The sequence below is a fragment of the Conger conger genome, chromosome 11 (assembly GCF_963514075.1).
Source record: "Conger conger chromosome 11, fConCon1.1, whole genome shotgun sequence".
NCBI lineage: Eukaryota > Metazoa > Chordata > Actinopteri > Anguilliformes > Congridae > Conger > Conger conger.
Genome location: NC_083770.1, coordinates 27,212,450 through 27,240,060, shown reverse-complemented (window position 1 = coordinate 27,240,060; position 27,611 = coordinate 27,212,450). Strand labels below are relative to the sequence as shown.

At 42.3% G+C, this 27,611-nt stretch overlaps 1 protein-coding gene across 1 annotated transcript; it reads right to left on the bottom strand.

Annotated features, from left to right (window-relative positions):
* Positions 1 to 286: 286 nt before the first annotated feature.
* On the bottom strand, positions 287 to 27,611 carry LOC133140775 (exportin-7). The gene is made up of 28 exons (XM_061260974.1): positions 27,533 to 27,611; positions 22,897 to 23,043; positions 22,504 to 22,597; positions 21,671 to 21,837; positions 21,273 to 21,338; positions 17,579 to 17,683; positions 16,248 to 16,413; positions 15,565 to 15,638; positions 14,780 to 14,899; positions 14,421 to 14,567; positions 13,353 to 13,525; positions 12,955 to 13,148; positions 11,046 to 11,151; positions 10,673 to 10,808; positions 8,486 to 8,559; positions 8,172 to 8,252; positions 7,792 to 7,855; positions 7,573 to 7,681; positions 7,226 to 7,332; positions 7,011 to 7,099; positions 6,716 to 6,823; positions 6,437 to 6,519; positions 5,550 to 5,764; positions 3,842 to 3,980; positions 3,084 to 3,244; positions 2,748 to 2,846; positions 2,237 to 2,364; positions 287 to 1,968 (listed from the first exon to the last, which is right to left on the bottom strand). Exons 1-28 carry the CDS (start codon positions 27,548 to 27,550, stop codon positions 1,875 to 1,877), a joined length of 3,264 nt encoding a protein of 1,087 aa, XP_061116958.1. The 5' UTR covers positions 27,551 to 27,611; the 3' UTR covers positions 287 to 1,874.

Here is a 27,611-nt window from a genome sequence, read left to right as displayed (position 1 = left end):
CAGGGAGATTTTCGTTGAGGTGTTTACTGTACACAAATTGGTTGAAAATGCTCTCCATTTCTGTTTTGGGCTGATGACAATATTTCTGTGGTCATAATTTACCAGTCACCAGATCGTACTGCTGCCTGTTTTGAACAACAAAGGTTTGTCAGAGCTCACAAGGGGTCAGAGCTTTGCCTGCATTAAAACATTAAAATATGAAATAATGGGAAACATTTATTAAGACTGTAAATCTACCTTACCGCCACCCCCCAGTCTAAGAGTGAAGGAACTTAAGAGTGAAATATTTCTCAGTACAAACCAATGATGTTTATTTTGCAGTCACAATGCTTACACTACATGTAGCAGACATCCAAACAGTTCAACCAGCTACTTTATCACTCAATGGACCCAACAGTCTCCAAAAGGACACATTCACATCAGGGAACCAAAAAAAAATCCTAACAAAAAAAAAAAGAAGAAGAAATGAACTCAGTTTAATATCCATGAGTGCCGAACATGGTTAGAGATGATCTACTTCTTCACAATTAGCAGCAACATTTGTTCAGAATAGCAGAAGTTGCTAATATACTCATATATCCACTCTGTATTTCTAAAGATAGTATTTGAGCTACTGTCGTCTAGGTTTTCTTTTTTCAGTTATTCAAAGTAAGTGGGTTCTTTTGGAGGAATCTGTAACGTAAAAGGTGATTTTGCTTGAAAACGGGCAGCGAGATGAAGAGAGGACCACTACTGTCTCGACATGAGCCACACCCAGTCTTCACATGGGCGTGCGCCAGCTTTCACACGGTACACAACATATTCCACACAACACTCCTCCAGGGCGGATTAACAGCACAGCCATAAGGTGACTTCCCGGGAAGCCTGTCTGATTTGACCAAGGCCACTTTTGGCCCACAAAAGTGTTAGCGGTAACTGGACAAGCCCCAAGATTGTTCTGCTGTAATGCAGAGTCCAGTCGCTAGGCCTGAGGGCAGAGCTGAAGGCAAGGCCAGCGAGGACCCCACGGAGCCCTGCCGAGGGACCCTGGGAGGAAGAAGAGCCCGTTTCCCAAGGCGGGGTTAAAGGTCGCTCGCACAGAACCCCTGGGTTCACTGGAGGGGACAGGACGCCCACTGACGCACAGATACTCCTCACAAACATCTGCAAGGCAGCAGGGGTCTGTATTTACAAACGCTCAGGGTCGCTTGAAAGGTCAGAGGTGGGGGGCGAAAAAAAAGAATCTACAACAGGTCTGATCATTCGAAATTCTCTCGAAACCCTTTCTCTCCCCTCACGCCAAACCCCAATCTGTCACGCACTCCCAAACAACATCATTTATCACCTGGATATTTTCCATGTACCCTTCACACACACCCAAATCCTGCACTCAACACTGTTGCACTACTGGACTGTAAAAACTTCAATCACACTATTTTTTATCTTTTTTTCAAATTGAATTATTATAAACATTGTTCAAAATGTTACGAAAAAAATGTACACTTGATTATTTTTTATACAAGGCAGACAGAAGCAGAGTATTATAATTTAGCAGCTCCCCTTCCCCGTCGCTAGGACCCCCTGGGCGAGAGTTTGGAGAGGACGCTTTTCTCGTTGCTTTTTCAATGTCCGTGCTTCTCCCCAACTGTCCGTTGTCCTCTCTGTGAGCCTCAGCTGTCAGTGTATAGTCACCATGGCTATCTGTGACCCGGAAACTGACTTTAAAATATACATATAAAAAGCACAAAAAAGAGGGGGTGGAGATGGGGGACCAGGCGTGGAGAGGTCAGGTACGGAGGAGTGGCGGTGGGGGCCGGGGCGCTGTGGAGGGGGCCCCCCAGGCATCCGGGCCGGGGGGGACAGGGGTGCAGAGGGGGGCTCCAGCTGGAGGAACGTCAGCTCATCATGTCGTTGCTGTTTACCCCGTACGTGGAATTCTTCATGGAGTCGTTCACTTCCCTTCTAAATACTGAGAGGTTCTGTGTAAACCTGTCGGAAAGGAAGCCAATGTGTTTGGAGTTGTAAGGCTGGAGGAGCAATCTGGACCGTTGCTCGAGTTTAAATGGACGTGAATTGATTATTAAAAATTAAAAGGTAACTCTCATGCTAAGAAGAACTGAAGCTATGGGAAAGTTCAAATTTGCAGTAGGCCAATTTGTTACGACTAAACATTGCATATCAATAAAAAGTTCAGATATAATTTAATTACACGGACACACATATAATACATATGTACATACAACGGGAATGTGCATACCTGTCTCGGTTTTTTGTGAGTAAGTTCCGTTCAATGCCTTCCATTAGGTTTTCAAAGCAAAGGTGCATGGCCTGCTGCTTCTCTGGCGGCTGGCTGTTCACTATACTGTTCCTCAGCTCAGCAAAATACTGAGGAAGACAAGATGGCCGAAGGCAGAAACCACACACTGGTCAGTAGACAACGGATATACATCATATACATGTTTCTGACTTCTGTAGCAATGAAACAGAGGTAAGACACCCCAATGCAATTACAACTGCTACACATGCAGGTAGGCCAATAGTGCTCAAATGCACTCCTACAAATGCCACTCTAAATATTTAAAATGCAGTTTGTACATATTAGTAGTCATTATGAACACAGGAGGGGATGGAGCTGACTCTAAACTTTCCCATGGCATCCTGAAGCCCCAACAGGTCTAACGAAATGTGAGCACTCCACAACGCTGAAAGTAATTAGCTCTTATGGTGACATTTTGACAGAGACGCAAGACAACAAGTCCAAAACGTACCTTCTCATTTAGCAAGATCAAACCTAGCAACGGCCGGGACATAGACCACTGGTTTCGGCAGTCTTCAAAAATGATGATATTAAGTACGGTTGATAGCATCTGCAAGAAAAAGGTACCACATTTCTCAGGATTATAATACGACAAATGCAGGCATATTTTATGTTGTATTTCAATATTCCCATACTTTTCAAGACAGTCTATGCTTTGATGTTCTAATTTTACCTTCATGAGTTACTTTGGTTTATTTTATCCTCATTCTTCTATGGTTTCTGAACGTGTTTTGAGCACTAATATAATGATTATGTGAGTTAATACGGGCCCCTTCAGCTCACTCACCTGCTGAATCATCTCTGGGTGTTGCTGCATTATGTGCAGGAAGCGGTCGCTCTCCTGCGGCATGGGCACGGCCCTCTTCTTGGTGCTACGCGACAGCTGCTTAAATAGATAGGTTACTATGTGGTCTAAGCTGGAGCAACATCCTGTACATACCATTGTGTCTGGAAGAGAAAGGAGATGGGATGGGATTAGTTCACATGGGCAATGTGATGAGGGGCACTTTACAAGTTAGCCGTTGGGATTTCAGCCTCTCATAGGCTCCTCCAAGAAAATGACAACACCTGGGAAAGCCCCGCACCACTAAAACAACACTGTGGGAGCGAGAATATAATGAGTAATTAAATCATCTACTCACTGGACACTGGAGAAATACAGGCACCATATAATAGCTAAATTACTTTAAAATAACTTATTCTTCTCCGCGTGGAAGAGTGGTCATCAAACACCTTTATGTAAGACCAATTCCTGTTCATCTGCAGTTGCTAAACAATAATGTGCAAAGTCTTGGGACTTCAGTAATAACTGGCCTTATTAATTTTATGTGGGAATATGTGAAATCACTGAAATGGAGGTGTAAGGCCACACAAACACCAAACTCATCCATTTTACAGTCAGAGCACGGTCATTTATTCAACCACTAATGCCACGGACTATAAATGCACAGAATATACAGGTCGCATCTCTATTGGCGAGAAGAGACTATCGGCATGGAATGGAGCGGACAGCCACGTGTGTAACTGGTTAACGCCGACATTTACCAAGTGCAGTAAGTCCTTCAGAGATGGAGGAGAGAATATACATGATGACGTGAGGTTCCAGACTGGCGATGAAGTTCATATGGTCTTGAGTCAGGACCTCCAGCAGAGAATAGTAGGACTGACTTAACTTCGGGTAGTCCTGTAGGAGAGAATAATGGACTTCAACAATGGGATAAGAAATTACGGACCGAAAAAAGTATTTGCCGCCTTCCTGGTTTCCTCTACTATTATGAAATGTCATAAATGGATGGGGGCAAATTTTTAACAACACTGTACCTACACAGATTCTTACTCTTATAAGGCACCATCATAGACACATGGATGGATTGCATACGTATATTTGAAAGTTATGGCCCCTTCCGCGTGTTAAACAGACAGCTCTGTGTGAAAGACACTTTACAAGTTGACTCACAGTTCAAGGCAGAGTGGTTCTGCATCAGTCGCACTGTGGACAGGTAGCGCTCAGACACAGGTTTCTGTACAACAGCCTGTCTGAGATAAGCTGGTGAAACAAGGCTTATTGGAGTCAGCATGCCGAGTCCAGAATGCTCTGGAGAGGATTCCCAGAGGAGTGATGGAGCACAGTAAGCGCTAGCAGTCAGAGGAAGGTGCTGTCTACACACTGAATAGATACACAACCCACTAGACCGACAAAATAACTGAATGTCTGTTACCTGATGTTCAGCTTGCGGTCTAGTAAACAAAAAGAGGTGCAATTGACTTTGGTGTAGCACTGATGAATTTTGGCAGTAGAAGGTAAGAGCTTGTTTGAGGGCCCTGGCTGTAGGGGGTAAGAGCTTGTTTGAGGGCCATGGCTGTAGGGGTAAAAGCTTGTTTGAGGGCCCTGGCTATAGGGGGTAAGAGCGTGTTTGAGGGCCCTGGCTGTAGGGGGTAAGAGCGTGTTTGAGGGCCCTGGCTGTAGGGGGTAAGCGCGTGTTTGCGGGCCCTGACAATAGGGGGTAAGACCGTGTTTGTGGGCCCTGGCTGTAGGGGGTAAGAGCGTGTTTGAGGGTCCTGGCTGTAGGGGGTACGAGTGTGTTTGTGGGCCCTGGCTGTAGGGGGTAAGAGCGTGTTTGAGGGTCCTGGCTGTAGGGGGTAAGAGCGTGTTTGAGGGCCCTGACAGTAGGGGGTAAGAGTGTGTTTGAGGACCCTGGCTGTAGGGGGTAAGAGTGTGTTTGTGGGCCCTGGCTGTAGGGGGTAAGAGTGTGTTTGAGGGCCCTGACAGTAGGGGGTAAGAGCATGTTTGTGGGCCCTGGCTGTAGGGGGTAAGAGCGTGTGTGAGGGCCCTGGCTGTAGGGGGTAAGAGCATGTTTGAGGGTCCTGGCTGTAGGGGGTAAGAGCGTGTTTGAGGGTCCTGGCTGTAGGGGGTAAGAGTGTGTGAGGGCCCTGGCTGTAGAAGGTAAGAGTGTGTGAGGGCCCTGGCTGTAGAAGGTAAGAGTGTGTGTGAGGGCCCTGGCTGTAGAAGGTAAGAGTGTGTGTGAGGGCCCTGGCTGTAGGGGGTAAGAGCGTGTTAGAGGGTCCTGGCTGTAGGGGGTAAGAGCGTGTTAGAGGGTCCTGGCTGTAGGGGGTAAGAGCGTGTTTGAGGGTCCTGGCTGTTGGGGGTAAGAGCGTGTGAGGGCTCTGGCTGTTGGGGGTAAGAGCGTGTGAGGGCCCTGGCTGTAGGGGGTAAGAGCCTGTTGAGGGCCCGTGGACTGCAGGGGGTGCTCACCAGCAGGTCGCTCTGTGGGATGGAGAGGAGGAGCTTGATAAAGGTCTGCAGAGCGTTATCTAGCGCATCGTCCCCGTACAGGCGGAAGACGCCGAAGTTGACGTAGTTTCCGCTCAGGACTGCCTTCAGCATGGAGAAGCAGGTGGAGATGCCTTTCAGCTTAAGGGCATAGACCTGATCCTTCGGCACCTCCCCTATCGTCAGGATACGATTGCCTGTGATCACCAGGTGGAAAAAATATTTTAAAAAAGATTCATTCAGAAGGCCTTGTTTTAAGGCTTTTGACCTGAAATTGCATGTAATTTAATTTGTTTAAATCTAAGATCCTAATCTACGGTTTACCAATTTAACTTACTCTATTTGATATTACTGCCACATATTATTGGATTAATTTCACCAATTGATGTTAACCAAGGTCTAAGAGACCATTGTACTTCACTGAGTGCTTAAATATAAGCAGAAACAAATAAAGAAAATATAACTCCAATTTACAGGCTACCTTTACTTCCTTCACTGAAGCATTTTCATCTCAGTACTACTCAGTACTACTACTCAGTATTACTACAGAAAATGTAGGAATTCAGTTCCTCAGGGGCTTTAATTTTGAGGGAATTAATGAATTAGTGTTGCTAGGTTCTGGATGAAGAGAGGGCAGCAGAAAACCAGTCTTTCCCAAGATGTGTCCGTGATAACTACACTGATTACGTGCCAATTTGGCACCTCCCGTTGGTACCAAACATTCATGTTTCAAGAAGATTAGTCAGTCAGTCAGAAAGTTCCCTGAATACAATACAACCTAACTGGTCTTAAGCCTTTCATAAAGGCTTCCGACAGGAATTTTCTAACGCAGGTCCTTGAGAAAATTCAACCGGAGCTGTCATATTTACCATATGTAGTTATCATCTTGCTGGTTTCTCTGAAAAGCAGGATTCCATTGGGTGATGAAACATCAAACTGTAATCTCTGTGACCTGCACACAGAAAATGGAACAGATTAAAAGGCTGTAATCAGGGAGTCTACATTTCCATTAAAGAATTATGAGTAAATTCACTATTACAACCTCTGGGCTCATGCCAACCGAACTATGAAAATGCTTTAACACTGCATTTTGAAGTACTTAAAGTGACATTTTTATATCTCCATCATATGAACAAGGACAATCACACCTGTTGTGAACAAGCTCTGCCATGAGTTTGAGCACTGGTGTGGTGCATGCTGGGACATGGTACCACAGTTCAATGGCCCTCTGCAGGATGGGCATGTAGGAGGGGTAACTGAGGGGGCAGGGGCTGAGGAAAATGATCAAAACAAACAGACCCACCACACCTTTGGGGTCAACCTTCTGAAATTTTCATTAGACAGTTGGTGTTTGAAAAAAAAAAAAAAAAAAAAAAAAACAGTTGAAGAAGACAAATCAGACTCTGTTTGAAGTGTAAACGCCTCTAGACACTGAAAGGATACATCCAGTCAAACAGCATCATGAAGCTGGTCTTAGCATTGAAGGCAAAGGCAATCCCTCGTAAATCTCTCACAAGGCCTACCAATGTTCTCTGAAAAGTAAACCGTAATTATTTGACATGCAGAACAATAAGGAAGAAGTCAAAGCTCACAAAAGATTCATAAAGTGGAGAAATTTAGCCATTTAGTGCGACCATCCATCACCACTTGACACTCACTTTGGCTTCTTGCTCATTGAAAGTGTTGGTGCTGAACATCTGTGCTACAGTTTCGAAAGCAGCAGTCAAGGGCAACATGAACTGCTCAAACTGGTCCTCATCTTCACCTGTAGACCACATCCCAGAGAGACAGACAGGTGAGTCGCATGACAGTTGGCAAGCCCTTCCAATGTGCCACCAGGGAACAATAAAACTCACATCTATCACCCCATAAAAGAAAAATCTAGAAATAGGAGCGTTAACAGAATGAGTAATCCACTAAGTAAGTAAGCACAGCAGTTAGCAGATGACCTCAGAGGGGCCATTGGGAGCAGCAGGACAGGAGATGCACATTCGCTGATTCTCACCTAAGTCCACCATCAGCAGACGCCCCAGTGCAGTGTAAAAAGTGGTCCGACACCTCATGTCACTGAGGTTTGACTGATTGTTAAGGCCCAGGAAGGAAAAGTGCTCACTCTGTCCAGACAAACACACACACAAAAAAAAAAAAACCAGTGAGATGACCCAATTGAAATGGAAATACCCTAGGCACAGAGGATGTGTGAAGACCGCAGTCTGCTACTTACGGTGTGGTTGTTCAGCATGAACTGGACAGCGCTGAGTTTCACCAGCTTTCTCACGCTGCTGTAGGTACACTGGGAGTTAAGGAGAAGCACAGTACTGACACACCACATACAAGGAAAGCTATAGCTTAATGTAAAAACTAAAAAAAGAAGAGATGAAATGAAAGGGGCAATACAATTTATATTTACAAGTTAAAAATAAGATGCTACAAATCATGACTGGCAAAGCTGACACAGCTTTTTTCAGTATCACGTGCACATACTGAGAGTAACCTTTCCAAACCCTTACAGTGGAGTGCAGACTTCACGTTTGAATGAAATGAGAAAGCTGGAGACAGAATGTAAACACGATGGGAGACAGCTAAGCAGACGATAAAGGATATCCAATGGAGAGGTCGTTGAGAAGCTGGAGGGTCTTGGAGGTAATGGGTTCACATCTTCCCCAGTACTTCAGATTAGTGATTCTACATAATTCAATTTTACAACAAACAGCAAAATATCCATCAATAAAATTCACAGAAATTATGTAACCACATCTGTTTACATAAAGGACCAAATGGGAAATGATGCTAAAGACCGATACATACACATACCAACTTTATAAACACTGATCAAACCCCAGCAGTTTCCAGCTCAGTGTATTGTGTATTCACAGAAACACAATGCATCACGGGACATGAAGTTTTGCTATACGCACATTTTCCCGATGAAGACGCTTAGCACCATGGTTTCATCATTCAAGCCCAAGACCTCAGAGAGACGGCGATAAAGCTGAGGAACAGTGGAAAAAGGTCTAAATTAGAAACTCTATACTGATTTACACAACATCGTGCATCTTTACATACACCTAAAAATGAGACCCATTAAAAAATGCTTATGAGAGTCATTAAAGGTCATTCATAAAGGGTCACTTATGATTTTCACCAAAAGGTACCTAAATATTGTACAGAATTTATATTTGTAGTATGAGGTCATTGCATCTCATTGCATCTATGACAAAGATATCTCAACAAAACCACAGTGCCAAATCAGCATTGCTTAGCATGAAAAAATTTCAAAATCGAAAACATTTCATAGCTTACAAATCAAGCTATATATTACGACAGTAAACATAAGTAATAACATGTGTATGTGAGCAAATGGGTTGAATTTTCCTTTAAAATGGGAAAAAGGATGCGTGTTCAATTTCAGGTTTCACAAGCAAAAATTTGAATCAAAACCAACCTACAGCAAGGAGAAAATCCAAAACAGATTGTCGAACACAGATTTTAAGGAAATGCCTCTGAGCTAACGTGCCATACTTTAGATATTCTTGAGCAATTTCAGCCATGATCCAGGTCAACCGGGACCACAGACTGCCAAGAGGTAGCTAAATATAAACATGATAAAGCTTGTTTTTAGTCAGATCTCTCATTTACAGCCATCTGCTCAGTCCAGATCCATTCTAACATAATGCAGATGATAAAGTAAAGCAGCACAATATTAATACAGACAAGATGGTTGGAGTTATGATTAAAGTCAATTATGTTAAAAGTTTGGGGCTTGGCCTTTATTGGGATAATGCTAATTTGAAACGTCTTAACTGTACGTTTCTTTTTAACTCCTTGTCCATTACAATTACATTACACTTAGCAGGCAACCAACACAGCTTACATACAATCCATTTATTCAAAGGGATATACACAGAAGAAAGTCAGTTTAAGTAACTTACTCAAGGGAACAAGTGAAGTGCTATGCCTAGCAAATCTACCTACTACTACAGATTAACTGTCAGAGTACCAAGCACAACTCCTTAACAACCAGGCTACACCGCTGCCACATACTGTACAATCTTTTCAGTTGATTTGAAATAAAATATTTTATACCATTATAGTGTATCAAGGAAAAAAAGGCTTCCATTTCCATTGAACCATCTAGGTGTTGCCTTGATCGAGCATTAGATGCTGTTCATATCCTGCCAGAAACACATTCAATACCTTTTGGCATGAATAAATTCTGCCAGCTAATGCGCCAAGGTTTTATCACACAGTCTATTTAGTGGAAGATATTACCTCCAGTAAATCTATCTGACATATGCCCACTAGCTTATCGGAGGAGCTTCCAATGGGAATTATTCAACGCAACAACAGTATTATCAGTGTCACTGCTGGTCAGTGCAGCCCAATACAAACACACCCACATAACCTCCAACTAGAGCAACAGTCATCAACACTGATGTCAACTGCTCACTTTCCATACAGCCTCCATATAACTGTCAAAGTGCAGTGTTGTGGATGCTTGGTTTGAGTGTCATCTGAGTTATAAAACCATTTGTTGAGACAATCTTGACTCATGGGATCTTGACCCTTAAGATGTGCTTAAGGGCGTTGAACAGGATGAAATATGAGGGGTTCAGATATACAATATACAATATAAATAAGACAAGTTATATATGGTGGACTGTCAAAAGTTCGCCCTTCATACCACAACTAAATCACTGCTCACTATATCCCATAATTTACGAAGCCAAGGACAAAACATTGAAGCAAAAAGCTTAGAGAGCACAAAGACTAAATGTAATTTAATAGAAGGAGAAGTGGAGACATGACTAAACCAATGATAACAACTTAAATATGTGCACATTTTGGAGTCGCTGTACAGCACAAATAAAACTTCATTTTATTTTAACTGGTAACATATTACAGCATTTCTGTGCTCCTTCAAAATCATCTGCATTCAGAATTGTCCTTTAAACAGTTAATATCAAAATAAACTGTTTTTGACGAGCTGTGAAGTCATCTGTGTTTTCAGGATTCAGTGCACGTCTCTAAACTTACCATATAAGCTTTTATTTCGCACCACTGTGTAATGATTGTCTGCAAACTCTGCGAAAGCAACCAATTACCTTTGAGGATTTTTGCACCTGATCTCCGATGTAAATTTTGCGGAACTGCTCGAAGAAGCTGAGCATGGCCAGCTCCAGCTTCTCGTTGCCGGCCTGTGCCAGACGGGAGTCAGTCAAATTCATCAACTGTAACACCCTGGGGAGGAGACCGCAAACATGACACTCAATGTCATGTGACCATTCCACAGAAAAGGGTCACCATTCTATGCAAAATACATTTACTTGTCAATGTATCTCACCTTTGGAGGGAGTATTATAATCATATAATTAAGCATCATTAACTATTAATGAAACTGAACGTACACAAAATATTAATTTTACTCACAGGCTTGGCCTAGTATAAGAAGTTAAAAAAGTTGGGCGGATTACTTGCCGACACACTAGCTCTCCGTCCATAGCGTCTTGTTCATCCGTGCTGGCGAAAGACACGCGCCCACCAATCACTGCCCCGATAATGTACACCAGCCAGGTCAAACGCCCTGCAGCCACATAAAAATGATGACGCAGTCAGAATGAGTCATTGTATTTATTTTTCATACATGTTTTTGAGTATCACTTCCGACACGCCTCTGAATCATGTAATGTTCTCATCCAATTGTTCTTACCATTGAAATGGTACTCGCTTTGTTTTAGTCCTTAGCCATGAATATTTCAATGACAGCAGTCTTGGGTTTAGAAAGGCATTTATTTAGGCATAAAATGTATTATTAAAGTGAAATGTCAGACTGAGTCACAGAAATAATGCAAGTTATGAAAGATTAACCAGATTGGGGGACAGCTGCCCTACAGTACATCTACAGAATGAAATGCAGTACTACGCATTCTCTACAGTGGCCGAGACGCTGGTGTCTCTCAGTTTCTCACTCACAGTCTATCTGTAACGTCTAACATTGGCTTGTTGGTCCGGTAAATAATTTATTTCATGTTTAAATATTTATTTAGTTTGGCCATCCGAAATGGCTGGACTTTGTTTGTCTTCATCATTAGCTTGTAGTGTATAATGTTTGTAGCTACAGCAACTTAACCGACTAACTGGCGTATAAAAGCAAGATGCCGGCTACTGTGCGCTCCCAGGATTTAACCAGTTAACTTATAAATTAACATATCCGTTCCCGAATTATATCAGATCGCTGGCTAGCTAGTTTCAAAATAAATCCTTGGCGTCGTTGTATTTACATGTAGCTTAGCCAATACAACATAGAACGTTTCTTTTCGTGAGCATTTTTCATTTTATTACAATGTTTTTCGAACAAGAAACAAAACAGGGGCATTATCCTTTAGAAAAACCTGATGAAATGCAAGTGTGTGCAAAACCAGCAGCTGTGTTTTAACGCTGCTCCCCTCTAAACTGCGTAAGTTGGGTTTTGAAAATGTTAACTAGCGATGGCGTTCACTTCTTTTTTTTTAGATGCATCGCTGTGTGTATTTCTTGGACTAGATGGCAAGCTAGCCAGGGAGTTATTTCTTGCACTCAATCGCCTGTAGGCTATTGCATGTTGATACAAACTTACAATAGGACAGTCATAAGATGTAGCATAATGAAATTATTAACTTCCTCATTTGAAATAGATCTTGCTGCGTCTCGTTTTTGTGAGAACAAGTCGCGATGGTTTGTGATTACTTTGTCGGTTTATTTACATACATCTATGTTTAGTTGTCTAATATATTAGATCAGTTGGTCAGAGTTGTAAATATGCTTTTATTTAAGACCATTTTTCGCACTGTGAAGGAAACCCCTTCAGTTAAAAGTGTGTGCCCGCTGTTTGAGTTGCAGGCTTTCTGTTTCTCTTATCTTTTGTGTTGCTTCCCTATAGAGAAGCTGGGCCATTTTCATTAATTGATCTTTTCACTTTTTCCAAGAAACTAATCTATGCTCCCAAGACTGAAATTTATTAAATGTTTCAAGGGTAGATGATGAGTAATTAATTATTTTTCCCGTGGAACCATTTGTGTTATGTAGTACTAACATCAGGCATCAATCTGGCGAATTGGGACAACATATTAACCATTTTTCTTGTTTTCACTGTTCTATTAACCCTATATAGTGTATTAAGCCTCCAAGGTTATGATTGTTGTTAACTATATTCAAAAACATTTATTTGGCATTTCTTTGTCTTTCCTTTGTAAATATAGAGGTTGGAGGCGAGTACTGGTGTGTCTGTATGCCTGCATGTGTGCGTGCATGCGCATATGTGTGGATGGCGCCACAACCAGGTAAATGGTCTATCTCTCTCTCTCTCGCTCTCTCTCTCTCTCTCTCACAGTCTCACTGGCTCTCTTACCCTCCTGCACAGCGATGTCCATGGCGCTGGAGTTGGTGGACTGCAGCAGCTCCTGGTAGGACTGGGCCGATTGGTCGAACAGCTGCACCAGAAGAGCGCAGGTCTTCTCATACTCACACCGCCCGATGGTGGACAGCTGGTCCAGCTGCTGTTGGACCAATCCCGTGTCGTCCAGAGGATCCTCCAGCCCGTCTCTGTCAAACAAGACACGAACCCCTCAAAATCTCAAACAAAGCCATTAAACCCATATAAACGTAATGCTCTCAGCGCTCTCAGTTCCTGTTAATGCAATTAAATAAGATGCAGTCCAAAAAATGCTGCCTAAAAACAGTTCACCTAGGGTAGGGTTGTGTGCAGATCAGAGATGGAGAGATGCTACAATGTGAGAAGCTCCCTACCTGAGAATGATGTGCACAGACTCTAGGCGGGAGGTGATGTAGGCCTTGGTGACCTCAGGTGTGTAGGTCTCCAGCAGGTGTGGCTCTGTGGCCTTGACATAGGGCACTGACGCTGCCAGCCGCTGCCACAAACTCAGCAAGTAGTGCACACTGTTGGGGGCAAACTCCCAGTGCTGGGGGCACAACACAAGGGCAAAATAAAAGTTTAACTGTTGCTCAGTTTCATGCACAAGCCTGTCTGGTTGGATGGTTCCACACCCAGTCTCAAGCTGGAAGACATTATGTTTTCCCATTACAGGTGTAAAATGATCATGAAGATGGGGGCTCTCACACAATAAAGAGAAAAGCTGGCTCTACAATTCAAAAGAGCCAGTCCGATAACATAGCTTCTTCACAGCCTCAAAATTTAGCCCCGCAAAACACATAACTTCAAATAATAATACATGCTGTTGTATTTCATGTTGATGAGTAACAAAACTATTTTTTAAAAATATCTTAACGCTCTAATAAAACAACTGCCAAGTCGATTGGCCCACTTAGAAAGTAAAACAAAATTGGATCCAGAATACCCAATGGAGTTTCAACAGCAGGAAAACTATAGTGACTAGAGCAGCTTAACTGTACCCTCAGTCTTCATAAGGGAGCTAGTGCAGTCCTGAGTACTGGGGATCAGGGCAGACTCCAGCTCTAAACCACATCACTCATTTTGTTATGATCTTGTTTTCAAATTATGCCAGCTGCCATCATACAGACACAAAGCCAACAATAAGACCATATTCAATTGCATCCTTGTCTCACCATTCTAACCAACCTAACACATGACAAGCTACGTTTTCTGTCTAATTTTGCCTCCTGATATCTAATTTAACTGAAATGTAACAAAAAGAACCAGGTTTACAGTGAAATATTGTAAAACATGGAACAGGTTTTCTGAATGAATCCTCTTGCAACAGCACTGGTGACCAATGTCTCTCCTTCTATTAGCCGTGTGCTACAGTGGTAAACACCAGCCACCAGCTCGGGGAATCTGCCAAACTGCAACTAAGTTTTACCAACTCACTAACTCACCTGCAAGCTTGTGACAGTGAAGTTGGCGATCAATCGAATGACCTCAGGGTAATTCTCCACTTTGACCAGCTCCCCAAGCTGGTAGTTACTTTTCAGTCGTGCCAACAGTCGACAGAATTCATGGTAGTTGTTTGGGTCTGACAAGCTCTGGAGAACAATTCAGAATAAATTATTACCTCTACATGGGTCCTAAGAAACCTTTTTAATATTGTGAAAAACGTCAATCATGAACCATCAGTTTCCATTCATAAAGGTAGATGCAGATTTAGGCCTGCAGCCACAGATTCCCATGCATTCAGACAACTTTGAACATGCACTCACTAAATGAATGGTCACACCTATCTCAGATCTCAAAATACCTGTGGGTTTTCCAATATCCTTTTGACCCCATCCACAAGATGGGACAGGAACTTTGCTCTTTCGGCATTGTTGAAGAGGGATCTTCGAACAGATGCTATTTGTACTAAGCAAGATAAGACCTGGGTAGAGAAGCAGAAAGACAAGTCAATTATTCTAGTAATGCAAAGTATATAAATAAATAAAAAAACTCTTGCATATTGCCACAACAGCATTTGAATGGATTGACTGGCTTGTGAATCTCTGCTCTTGAAAACAACCAAAAAAAACACTCAACAGATTTTTTCTATGAGCTCACAAACCCCACATTCTCAATCTTACAATAAAAACTGGGCTGTCAGGAAATATCCCAACTGTGACTATGACAGGCAGCCCCTGCACAGCCCCCTCTGGCTGATGTGAGTAACTGCAGTCTGTCAAATTAAGTCGGGTAGACCTTTTATGTGAATGCTGATGTTGCAGTGAAGTCGCCGACAAATATGATTGGATACTCAAAAATCTACCTAAAATGTAAATTAAACAGTAAACAGATTTTGACAAATGATCTTCCATTCCTCTTAGCTAGCATAGACGATACTTTTGTTTGTTTTCCTACTTTAATACTGACTGAATGTGTTGGGAAAACATATTTGATGGGTATTTCCAGAATACACTTAAGCGGTTCATTCTGGATGATGTTCATTCTGGATGATGCCCCCCTCGCGGGCCTGTCAGGGGAAAAAGACAAACAGCCCCTCCACCGGGTGGGGGTGTACCACGGCACGGACCACAGGCTGGCTTCACTCACCAGGGGCGAGAGCGACGGGGGGATGGAATGATACAAATCAAAAAACAGCTGCAGGGTTGAGGAATCCAAGAACGCTGTAAGACACAGAGAGAGGGCCATCAGTCAGCACAGTGAAACAAGCCACAGTGAACCTCCCGGGGACACTATAGCACTGGCAGAGACAGGAACATTGATATAAACAGCTACACCTTAGCACCTGCTACAAGAGACGTAATTAATCAATGAAAGTTAACTGTGCAATGACTTGGTGATGATTAGGAGCTACAGAGCATTACTGATAGGCCATAGCTAGAGCAGCCAATGAGTAGTGGGTCCCTCAAGAGACAGCAGTACATTTAGAGAGGTACTCAGTCCAGAGACAAAATATACACCCACGGCAGGGAGGTACAGCATGAAGCAGGATAACCAAGTAAGCAGGATAAGTTTAGAATAAAATCAGGAACAGCTGTTTTTTTACTTCATTCCAAGTTCCAGTTTAGGAAGAGTTCTGCGTTTTACTCCGTGAACTTATCCAGCTGACTCAGTAATGTTCGTGATATACCCCCCCCAGGTCTCCTTCCAGACGTATATTGGTTGAGTGGTTAGACAGCTATAGCTGAGGGACCTGCTGTCAAACTAGAAGCCTCACATAAAAGCACAGGGGGCCGGAGAAAAGCCCTCTCCCAGGCCCTCCTCAGTCTCACCCGATCTCCAGCTGGTGGGTATCTGCACCGTGCACAGGTCGTCTGAGGACTCGTCGGTGGAGGTGCCGATGAAGTCGAAGTTGAGGCAGTTGTGGGCCAGCTTGAGCAGCTGCATGAGCAGGCCGTGCTGACTCTCGTCGTTCAGGTTCAGGTTCTTCCCGGATGCCTGAGGACACACGTGTGCACCAGGGCGAGGTCAGTCACACGCAGAGGGCAGGGTTAGTCTCTCTCTCACACACGCATGCACGCACGCGCACGCACGCACGCGCACACACACACGCGCACACACACACACGCGCACACACACACGGGGCAGCGTCAGTCACACGCAGAGGGCAGGGTTAGTCTCTCTCTCACACACGCACGCACGCACGCACGCACGCGCACACACACACACACACGGGGCAGCGTCAGTCACACACACATGCAGGGCAGGGTCAGTTACACACACATACGGCGAGGTCAGTCTCACACACATACAGGGCAGGGTCAGTCACACACACAGGGTGAGGCCAGTCCCTCACACTCACACACACACACACACACACACACACACACACACACACACACACACACACACACACACACACACACACACACGGTGGGGTCAGTCCCTCACCACACACATACGAGGGGGACAGACTTGCACACAGGGTGGGGTCAGTCTCTCGCACGCACGCACGCACGCACGCACGTGCTATGTCTTTGTTAATCCAGTACATTGCTGAATATAAAATATATGCTGAGCCTCTCAGGTTTGTAAACCCCCAATCAAGCACCATTTAGTCACCACACACCAATGACAGATAGTAACTTGTTAGTTGCAACTTGGCTAAAAAGTTAGCAAATGTAATTTTTATGACAGAAACATCTGTGCATGTTAGACAGTAATTAAAGAGCTCATGATGCAGAAATATACATATATTGGATGGGCCACTTTTTAACTGCCTATCCATAACATGCTAGACTTATCTATAAAAAATAGCTGCTTTTAAATCTGCCTTGGACACACTTTCAGGATGCTATGGCTTGGAGGTTTCAGAAAAGAATTATACAGGCTTTTAATAGGTTTGAAAAAAATGCTGCAATAAAGAAACTCGGAATAATTCAAACCCATGAAATGGTGCCAATTCAAAATATGCTGTATTTATGCACTTCATGATTCAAAGAGCTGGTGACTGTGCTAACTGCTGGGTCACAGGGATTGGTGCAAAGGTAAAGTGCAACTTGCCTGAAAATCAAAGGCCCTAGGTCATGTTCAAAAGGGTACACGCATCCCAAAATATGAGGAGTAGAGACAGTGGGACAGACCCACACCCTGCGGCCCGCACCTGTTTCAGCAAATTGCAGGAGAGTGTGAAGATTTCGAAGAGCGAGGTGTCTCGGAACGAAGACGCGATCTTCCTGTGCTTCGTCAACGGATGCGTTGTGTCGGCCTAGGGAAACATAATTTCACGCTCTCAAAACACATCAGTGACGTCAAGTCTTTTTACAAGAGTACGGACTGATAGGCCACGTGGGGCACAAATACCAGACTGCAGAGGTCATAAAACATCTCCACTACGGCCATGTCTGAAGCCAAACTCACAATGTGGAAATGCACACACAATGCATTGTACACCAAATAATTGCTTTTCTTCCTGAAGACCAATAATATTCAGAAAATATTATCAGAACATGATAAAGAAAGGAAAAATGAAAGTTATTTGGGGAACACGATGAAAGATACTTCTTGCGACTTACTGCATTTCTTGACATTGACAGATACATTTATAAAAATTTTAAAAAGACAAACGGATACCAACTTCCTTCGACAGTTTGTTGGGTTCCACCTTACTGAATGAAGATACAGATCATTTTATTGGTTTAACAGGCAGAGGCAGTAAGTGTCTCTGAACAACCCTAGCCTACACAGCTCAGACAAAACAATGAGAGACTATATTTATTCATTATATCAGAACCTTTGTGTCCTACTATCCTTTCTACAGTAACATAGACACATATCACAGGCAAGCTACCGCATAAACAAATAGGTAAATTATTAAAGCCAGGTAATGTCATGAGCTCAGTTATTAACAAACCAATACAAACTAACAAAAGCTTTAGTGTGACAGCAGGCTTGCAGGATTTTGACACAATTCCCGCTGGTTTGAACAACCTTTAATTTTCTATGTAACACTATTCTGTATTACTCTTGACGATTGCTTAATTACACAGTGAAAGCCAGACAGCATCTGGTTATAAGCCTCACACACTACAAGCTCACATCTTCCTGAAGCACTGTCTGTGTGTGCACCTGATAAACATATATTTATGCTTGCTGCTGAAACACACGTTTATGCTTGCCCAAACGCATACATTTCTATTTGTTTGCTGTATTTCAAAGTAAGTATTCACAAACAAAAAAACAAAAAACAAAAGCAACAAAGCAACTGTAGCATTTATGTCAATCACATGCTGTAAATACAGTACTAGTTATTTTTAATCTGTTTGAAAGTAACGCATTGAAGTAGTATGTTTGCACCATGACCTAACATAATTGAGATGGATCTAGAAATAAACTGTGTTGCTAGGAGACCAAGTCATCGTCAAATATTGGTTGATTTAAAGCAGCACTGACAACACAAGCCAGAAATTGAATACAGTACATTTCTGAAGAGCCTAGAACAGAGCTCAATAGCATTTGAAAACATCCAGGCTATATAAAGAAAACTGATTTGACAATACTTTCAATGCTCTGTGATTAATAAGAAACATAATGACATTATAGTTCATGCTCTTTGTGCCAATTGAGTCATAATGCTCCATTTAGAAGACCCAAACATCATTCCATATGCGAGTACAATCAGACCAGATTTCACAAGAATCAAGATAACAAGCTGACTCCAGACGCCAATATTATATTAAAAAAATGAAGCATCATCTATTTTATCTTTACCATTTTATATTTTAAATGTAACAGATGTTCTTACAATAACCATACAAATAAGAATTAATCAATGGGTCAGTGACAAATAAAGCATTCAAGCTAAAACAGGATGGTTAAAAAAAGGTTAAAAATGCAAATACAAGCAGTTTGTTGAATTCATTAAAATTACCACAATAACCAGTAAATATACAAGGTGAGATTTCAACAAGTATGTAGTGTTGAGGTAAAACATGTACTACCTTCGCACTTGCTGTAGATTACGGGTCGTGTTATAATCTCTTACACAGAATTTGTGCTGAAAAAACGCTGAGAAGTGATGCAATCTGGAAAATGTCTGAAAATGCTTTATAGTACATTACACCACACTGTTGTTGTGTTGTCAACTCAATAAATGTAAATTATTTTTACTACACAACAATCTGTGTTATCCAGCCTGACTGAAATTGTTAATGTAATTGATGCCAACTGAAACATTAATAAAATCCTGTAACATGTTTAACATGCACCCTCTTCTTTGACACACAACACTCCAGTATTTCCAAACATGATTAATCGCAACAAATGATCGCTACCTCTTAATGATCTGAATGTAGGTAATTCACAATTTTGATGATTTTAATAATTTCTTTATTAACAGACAACAGGCACAACAGGAGGCCGATGGGGTTTTTCCCAAAACAGTTCACTAAACAGGTAATTTCTAGAAAGACAAATTATGAAATCTAGAAACCCACATTATGTATGCCTAGGTGGTCAGGACCCAGTACAATTGCATATAACCTGAAATGGTTTTGACAATCCAACTTTTAATCAGACTAGCGCCAGTCAGATGCGAGCCACTCTGAGCAAAACACGATGTAATGTTAGCAGCTAAGCTAACGTTAAGCAATAATGTTAGTTAGCGAAGATAAATTAGGTAACCTGTTATTTTAACCAGTTCGTAATTATAGCTAACTAAAATTGATGTCTATAAGTGACAGTTATCGAGTAATTTAAATGACTAATGACTACTACTTGTCGCTAAAATCACTACTGCACATGCCTGCTCACTTCCTGTTGTGTGGACAAAAAAAACAATGGGGAAAGGCGCCAGTTCGGTATCTTCCTATCATGGAAAATCTTTGGTAAGACAACTGCTATGCAGTTAGGTCAAGGGATTAGGGATAAAACTTTACTTACATGCATGGCTTTGTATGCCCTCTGTCAGAACATTAGCATCTTCATTGCAAGCAGTAAACACGCTTCATTAAATACCACAAAGCATTTCCAGATAACCTATTAAAAGACTTGTTGTTTGCATGCTGGCTATAGACCAATCCAAACCCAACAGGGTGCAACGACAATTAGGTTACACACACACAACTTAACACGCACAACATTTACGTCCTTCAAACTTCAAGACAGCAGCTAACCAAACATGTAAAATTGTACCTCTCCTATTCGCCAATTCTAGCTATAAACCAAGGCTATAATCCCATCTTTAACGTTGTAGATGACCATGACACAGGTAGGAAGAACATTAAGCCAGTACCTACTGATGAATATTTATTTCTACATTTCCGACAGCCCTGTCTCTGATCTGAGCCTGCTTTACAGAGTGGAGCTGGCCTTCCATTGATATGCAAATGAGTTACACATTACACATAACTAGGTTGCACACTCTGCAGCCGATGTAGCTACTTATCATGGCAGAAAGTGGCACTGGTAATATTTATATGGTGAGGCCACATATGTTTTAGCTCTGTACTCCAGCATTGGACTTCAAATGAAACAATGAATCCGAGGTTAAACTGTACAATGTGCTTTAATTTGAGGGTATTTTGTTGTCTGGAAAGATGCTTTGCCGCATTTGGTACAGCAAGTGTGTGTTGCTGATAGTGTTATTACATTATGATATGGAGCGAGCAGGAAAAAAAGACAAAAAAAGACAAGTCCAGCTACACACCTTACTTCTTTAATGAATTACTTACAAACAAAGCTTCTTAGTTGTTGCCCAGGAGCATAGATGGTGCTATCATTAGGACAGAATCCATTTCAAACAAGAGAAGAAATGGTGATGATGGACACTTACTTCAGGAGAGCAGAGAGGAACTTACTTGATTAATCTCATTGGTGAGCTGAGAGAGAATTGTCACTCCAATGATGCAATGCTCAACGCTGTCCTGTAGTGAATTCAATTCAAATGCAAGGGGTCAGTGGACAACACACTTTCAAAAGAAACAAGATTCACAAACATGGAACAAATATACACACTGGGTTCCAACGTGGAAGCTGCACTATCTATAAGAAATTAATATGAGAAACTCACTGATTAAACACTGTAGACAGCAGCAGCGAAGACTCTATATATTGTTCAATTGACAAGAGATTTTGCTTATAGGTTTGAGGTGTATTGAACCAGGTCGTTTCCCTAAATTAATTCCCCAACTCTGTCTGAATCCACCCAATATCGCATCAAAAAGAGACAAGAAGGACAAGAAGCAGAGGCGGATACCTGCAGGAACCGGGTCACGTCTGCGATGACGTTCCTGAAGACGTAGTCTTCCTTTTGACAGTCAAACCAGCCCAGCTTGGTGATTCTGGCGTACAGCTGGATAAGAGCCTGCGTCACAAAGGCTGCCAGTTTTGGCCTGGTTGCAAGGTAGTTCAGGACATAATTCCCTAAGAGGAGCCAGAGATAAAAGAAAAGGCGAATCACCTGATGACCCACACCTCCGGTCTAATGAATCATTCACGTAATACTCATTAACACCACCAAGTAAAATCCCTCTCAGCAACATCTTTGATTGGTCTGCATGACATACTGTATCATGTGACAGTATGTAAACTTTTACTGTACTGTCCATGAACACAGAGCAAAGTAAGTCATTTGTAATATATACAAGGTCTCAGCAAGGTCAAATGCATCTTACCCCTTAGATTACTAAGCCCTGAATACTTTTAGCATTGGTTAATTAAGTGAACAATCTAACAGACTGTGTTGATTGTAGAAGGCAAGGACACATATTCCCCTGATAGAGACTACATAATGAACAGAAAAGGAGCAGAGAGACCAGAGAGTCAGCATAATGCTCAAGAGCTAGCACCAAAGCTCATTCAGGGTATATGTCTAGACTCACTGAAAAATCAAGCCATAGTGTCATTTCCCTGGACACTGTACTCAGCACTGAGAACGAGGACAGAAGGAGACCCTGGATATGTTTTAGCCAGCAGCTACACAAAGGCTGACTTGAAGCCAAGCAAGGACACAAGCTTAGCCCACTAGCACAAGTGAGACTTTAAAACTTCACTGCTTAAAAAGTCAGATTTTAGCAGTGACCAGCTTACGGATGTCGATGCGCTGTTCCAAGGGTAAGGGATTGGTTGTTCGCGACACCAATTTGGAAAGACATGTTGCGGCCAGCAATTGGGAATAAGAGGACTGAAAGAAGAAGGGGGGAAAAAAGCCAGATCAAAGTTAAGTCACAACTGATGACACTGATGCAATGGACCCTAGTCTAAATGTATGAGGTAAATAAACAGTTTGAAACCATGTACAACTGAGCTCCTCATCAAATGGATAATTTTACTCCGCTCTTCAGAACACATTCATCAAGACACTAAGAACATTACTCATCTTTTATTCTAAGTCCTGTTGCACCACATTGAAAGCCAGGTCTATCACCAACTGGGAGGGTCACCAACTGTCACGTGTATCCAAATTTAATGAGCTCCACTTACGCTCCCCCTCTCGAGCAGTAGCTGACATTTGCTCAGGCAGTCGGGACTGTTGGTAAACTCCACCAAGGCCTTCTCAGCCTGCAGCCGGGTGTTGGTGTCTGTGGTCTCGTACAGCTGCTTGCACAGGATCTCTAGCTGGGCTAGGCTCTGGAACACAAACAGGAATAACGCGGTGCTGCAGCAGCACTTCCCTGATGACGTCACTGCTGTGAGTGATGAGCGCAGTGATAGGTGTCACTCACCGCAGGGCACAGAAGCACAGGTGGTGAAACCAGAGAGGTCTGCAAGATTCACAGAGGTAAAATGGCTTTTGTGAATGGGCCTAGCACAAGTCAAAATGATAGCCAGCGTCATTAGGCTAAAAATAGTTGCAAATATTCAAGGCTAATCAAGGGACAGGTTGTGTAAAACAGCATTTTGCAACCACTGTGTCGTACATTTGATGTCCAGCACAGAGCCTTAGTTCATCAAATGTAAACCAGTCTGAAATTAAAAAGTAATCCACACAATGCAGGCTCATTATTTGTCATGAAGCAAGATCATTGAGTTAGCTGGATAACTACTATGAGTAAAACCCGGAACCCTCCCAAATCCCAAAGAGGTGTTCCAGTTTTTACTCAGCGCAGTTATCCAACCAACCCAGTAATCCTGCTTCCTGATACAGGCCCCAGGCCCCAGTATACATCAAATGGTAAATGGTAAGTGGTTGGCATTTATATAGCGCCTTTATCCAAAGCGCTGTAAAATTGATGCTTCTCATTCACCCAATCGTACACACACGCACACACCGACAGCAATTGGCTGCCATGCAAGGCGCCGACCAGCTCGTCAGGAGCATTTGGGGTTTAGGTGTCTTGCTCAGGGACACTTCCAACACAGCCCGGGCGGGGGATAGAACCGGCAACCCTCCGACTGCCAGACAACTGCTCTTACTGCCTGAGCCATGTCGCCCCATATCATCCCCCCCCCCCCCATCATTCCCACAAACTGTGCGCCCCTAAAAGAATGTGAGGCAAACCTACTGGACAGCTACGTACAGTGTGGGGCAACCAAATCTGAGTACAGGAGGGCTGCAGCGTCAGCAGGTTTTCATTCCTGCCAGGCACCTATCCACGCTATTGAGTTAATCACCGCATTGATTATACCCAAATGGCTCACCTCCCCAGTTCTGGGAGGAGGGAATCCTGCTGAATTGCAGAACCCCAGAACAAGTGTGTAGATCACACTGCCTATTTATACTTCAATATCTTAAGAACAGCATGTTTGTGTATGTGTATGTGTATGTGTGTACATGCACCCAAGATGTAAACTGCAGATTAACAGTGATAATAACTAATGGGAGGCCAAGGGAGGAGGCCCTTCGTGGAAACGGGAGGAGTACTTTGTGTACTCCCAGAAAACTAAGCCTACCATGCAAAGAAAGAACTGAGCATAGCAGATAAGCGGACTGTGGGCTAACTTTGACTCTGCTAGAGTGATGGCAGGGATGATTCAAACTACTGGGACCCAGTTCCTCGGTACAAGTAGTCATCCCTTTACAATATCGGCAATCATTTTCAGGATTACAAGCCAAACTATGCATTTGCAAACTCAAATGCAATGTTTATGCTTATGTGGCTGGATTTTGCATTCGGAAGCACTGTGAGAGAGGAGGTTGCTACTGCTAGCTTTAAATTCCCATTCAGTTCTTTATTATACGAGGCCACACACTGAATAAAACATCCAGGCTGGGAGCAAATCTCTGGCCTTAACAGTCTGAAGATTCAAATTCACAAATATGCATTCATGAATATTTCAACACATCTCCAGATTGAATTATGCATATTCAGAAAATGTTCTAACCATTCCAATTTACCTCTTTCCAATGAAGACCCGATCAAATCTCAGCATTTAAATATCAAGATCAGATTATATTTCAGTATCCATCCAGTTCAACAAAATTGTTTAAATCCTTCTGAAAAATGTAGGCCTACTATGAGGTTCATTTCAAATACAATTCCCAGTATTGTCTTTTGTGCACTTCGAGCAGGTGGTTCCAGATATAAATGGTATAAAATAACACAATACAAATAATGAACTTGCAAGCATATTGCTAGACAGACAGCTTTGAAACTAGCCAGCCAATCACAGTACCATATGGAGCTTTAAAATAAAATACTTCATAAGAAGCATAGGGCAGCTATTGATATGGCTTCTGTTCTAATGTAAGAGACTTGACTATCCACAGACTGTCTACCAAAAATAAAATTAGCACTAGCAAAAAATGTGGAACCAGGATGTGAACCAGGATGTAGCTAAACACACATGCACACAGCAGAAACAGAATTAAAGCACATTCAGCCAATAAAAGGGAAACTTTACATGAAAATGCATTGGGCACAGCAGCAGGAGAGGAAATGAACATAGATCAACTCTACAACATTTTGCAGAGTCATTTCAGTAGAGGGGCCTTTGGTAAGGGGACTTAACTTGTGCTCTCTCCCTCACCAAACCAATAGCACACTTCTAATGAAAGACAGACAAATCTTACTGCTGAAAATACATCTGATTTAGATTTTTGACCAATAATCTCTCTGCTTTCAAAAGGCGTTTTAGTGAAATCAGTCAGAGGGAATGGGACAAAAGTTTGACTAGGAAGCTTTGAGTGATAAAATGGCAAGATCAAAAAATGACACAGGTGGCTCCTTGAAAGAGGCCACAAAATTCACCTTAAGGATGTAGAAATGTTGAGAACTCTTCCTTCTTATAAGAGAGTTGAACTCACAAGCAGACTAATTTTAATGCAAAATTTTAAAGCCATTTTCGGTCACTGCCAGTTCTAAATAGTTGTAATCCTTGCCAATGAGGGCTTAGCCTACCTTTTGACAGTCTTATCTAGCAGTTCCCCTTATCTTGTTGTTACCATGCTGACAATTTCTAGGAACTGAACCAAAAAATCTCATCCAGAGTTAACCAACACGTTTGTAAACACACACAAAATACATGCTTGTTTTTGCTTGATGCATTTCAAGCAAATGCATAATTTCTTAATTAGGTGCCCTTAATGTCAGAAATGGCTAATAACCCCGTGTTAACATTCTGCCATATTGCAAACAATTATATAAAAAGAGATAACAATGTTTCAAGTGACCAAGTTAAAGATTGAGGTGAATCAACAGGCCCCAAATTAGGTTGCTGAACACACAGGTTCTTTAATATTTCTTTCCGAAAACGAACACAATACAATACAGATTTGCATTTGCGGTTGAATTGTTCATGTACCAAATAGTTGATTTCAGCGCCGAAATGTCCTCACCAATTAGAAGCCAAATGATTCACCCAAGTCTTTAATTTGATCAGTTAAAACATTTTACCTCTCCTTGTGTGATCGCTTTCAATATAGCAATGTTAATATGTGATTCGTATTATTTATGGCATGCATACTATTTCTGACAATACTTAAAACGGCACATAATCCTCCTAAACAGCTTGCTAAAATTACGCGGTTTGTAATTGCATTTGAAATAAAACCAGCATACAGTGGGGTAGCCAGCCCAGGACCGAGTTTGAGAACATGCATCTATGGGATATCATCCCCGTTCCCACAAAACATATACATATACACATACACACACACACACACACGTATGTTTAAATACACACATTCAAAATAGGCTAAGTGTAGTAGCCTAGTTCCATAAAAAAACATTTCTTAAATTACAAATAGCAGAAGACTCCAGTTCACAAGCATCAGTTCAGAACAGGCGCTGCGCGCATCCACCGACTTTAATATCATGTGGATAGGCGGTCAGACAATATTATACTGACGAGTCCGCTACAATTATTAACTGTAAAATATACAACATACACGAGGCAAATATACGCAGGCAGACATGCCCAATATTAAGCCCATCTGCCTGCTGCTTTAAATCAGTAACCACAAAAGTGATTAACTGCTGTTGATATCAGAACCACAGCTCTAGACACTCCTTATAGTCGATGCAGTATCCAGCTAGCTAGATATCCACTGCATTTAAACAAGTTGCATCCAAAAACAATTGGAATAAAGAATGTAGCTAGCTAGCCAGTTAAGCATCTGGGTAGCGTCCGTTAACTGATGTGATGAATGGCAGGGAATCATACGCATCGAAATTGGATCGTGTTGGGCTTAATTTACATTATTCAGCAGGCCAATCGTATAGGATGTCTTGTTTACTTGTGGAATTGTGCTGAACACGGAACCTCCTTCACAGCTTGACTAGCTTCACGTTCCACATGCAAACATCGTATTATACTATCACTGTGAAACGGGACAGTATGCATTGTTGCAAGAAACATTTTCTGATACGTTTCGCTTTTGCACTTTTAACCAGTATGAACCAATGAAACAGATGACAGGCCACAAGTCAGCGTGTTAGCTAGTCGCTCGTATTGGCTGGGAGCTAAAGCTAGCAACATCAATTCAGCAGAATGCTAGCCAGCTAACTGGTCGCATCCTCAGTTAGCCATCGAAACCTTCGGCATTTTGTCTGTTACCTGCAAGCAGAAGGAAGCATTTTTGTATGTCGTCACTCTAGCTATCGAATATCTCATTTAGCAAAGTACCCTCATTATGATGCTATATTTTTGCAATTCCAAAACATAAACCTCCAGTTACCTGCACATGATCCGCCATTTTGCTCCATTCATGCTCCTATCACTCCCCCTGAGATTGAGCATGCGCGCAAACGGCTACA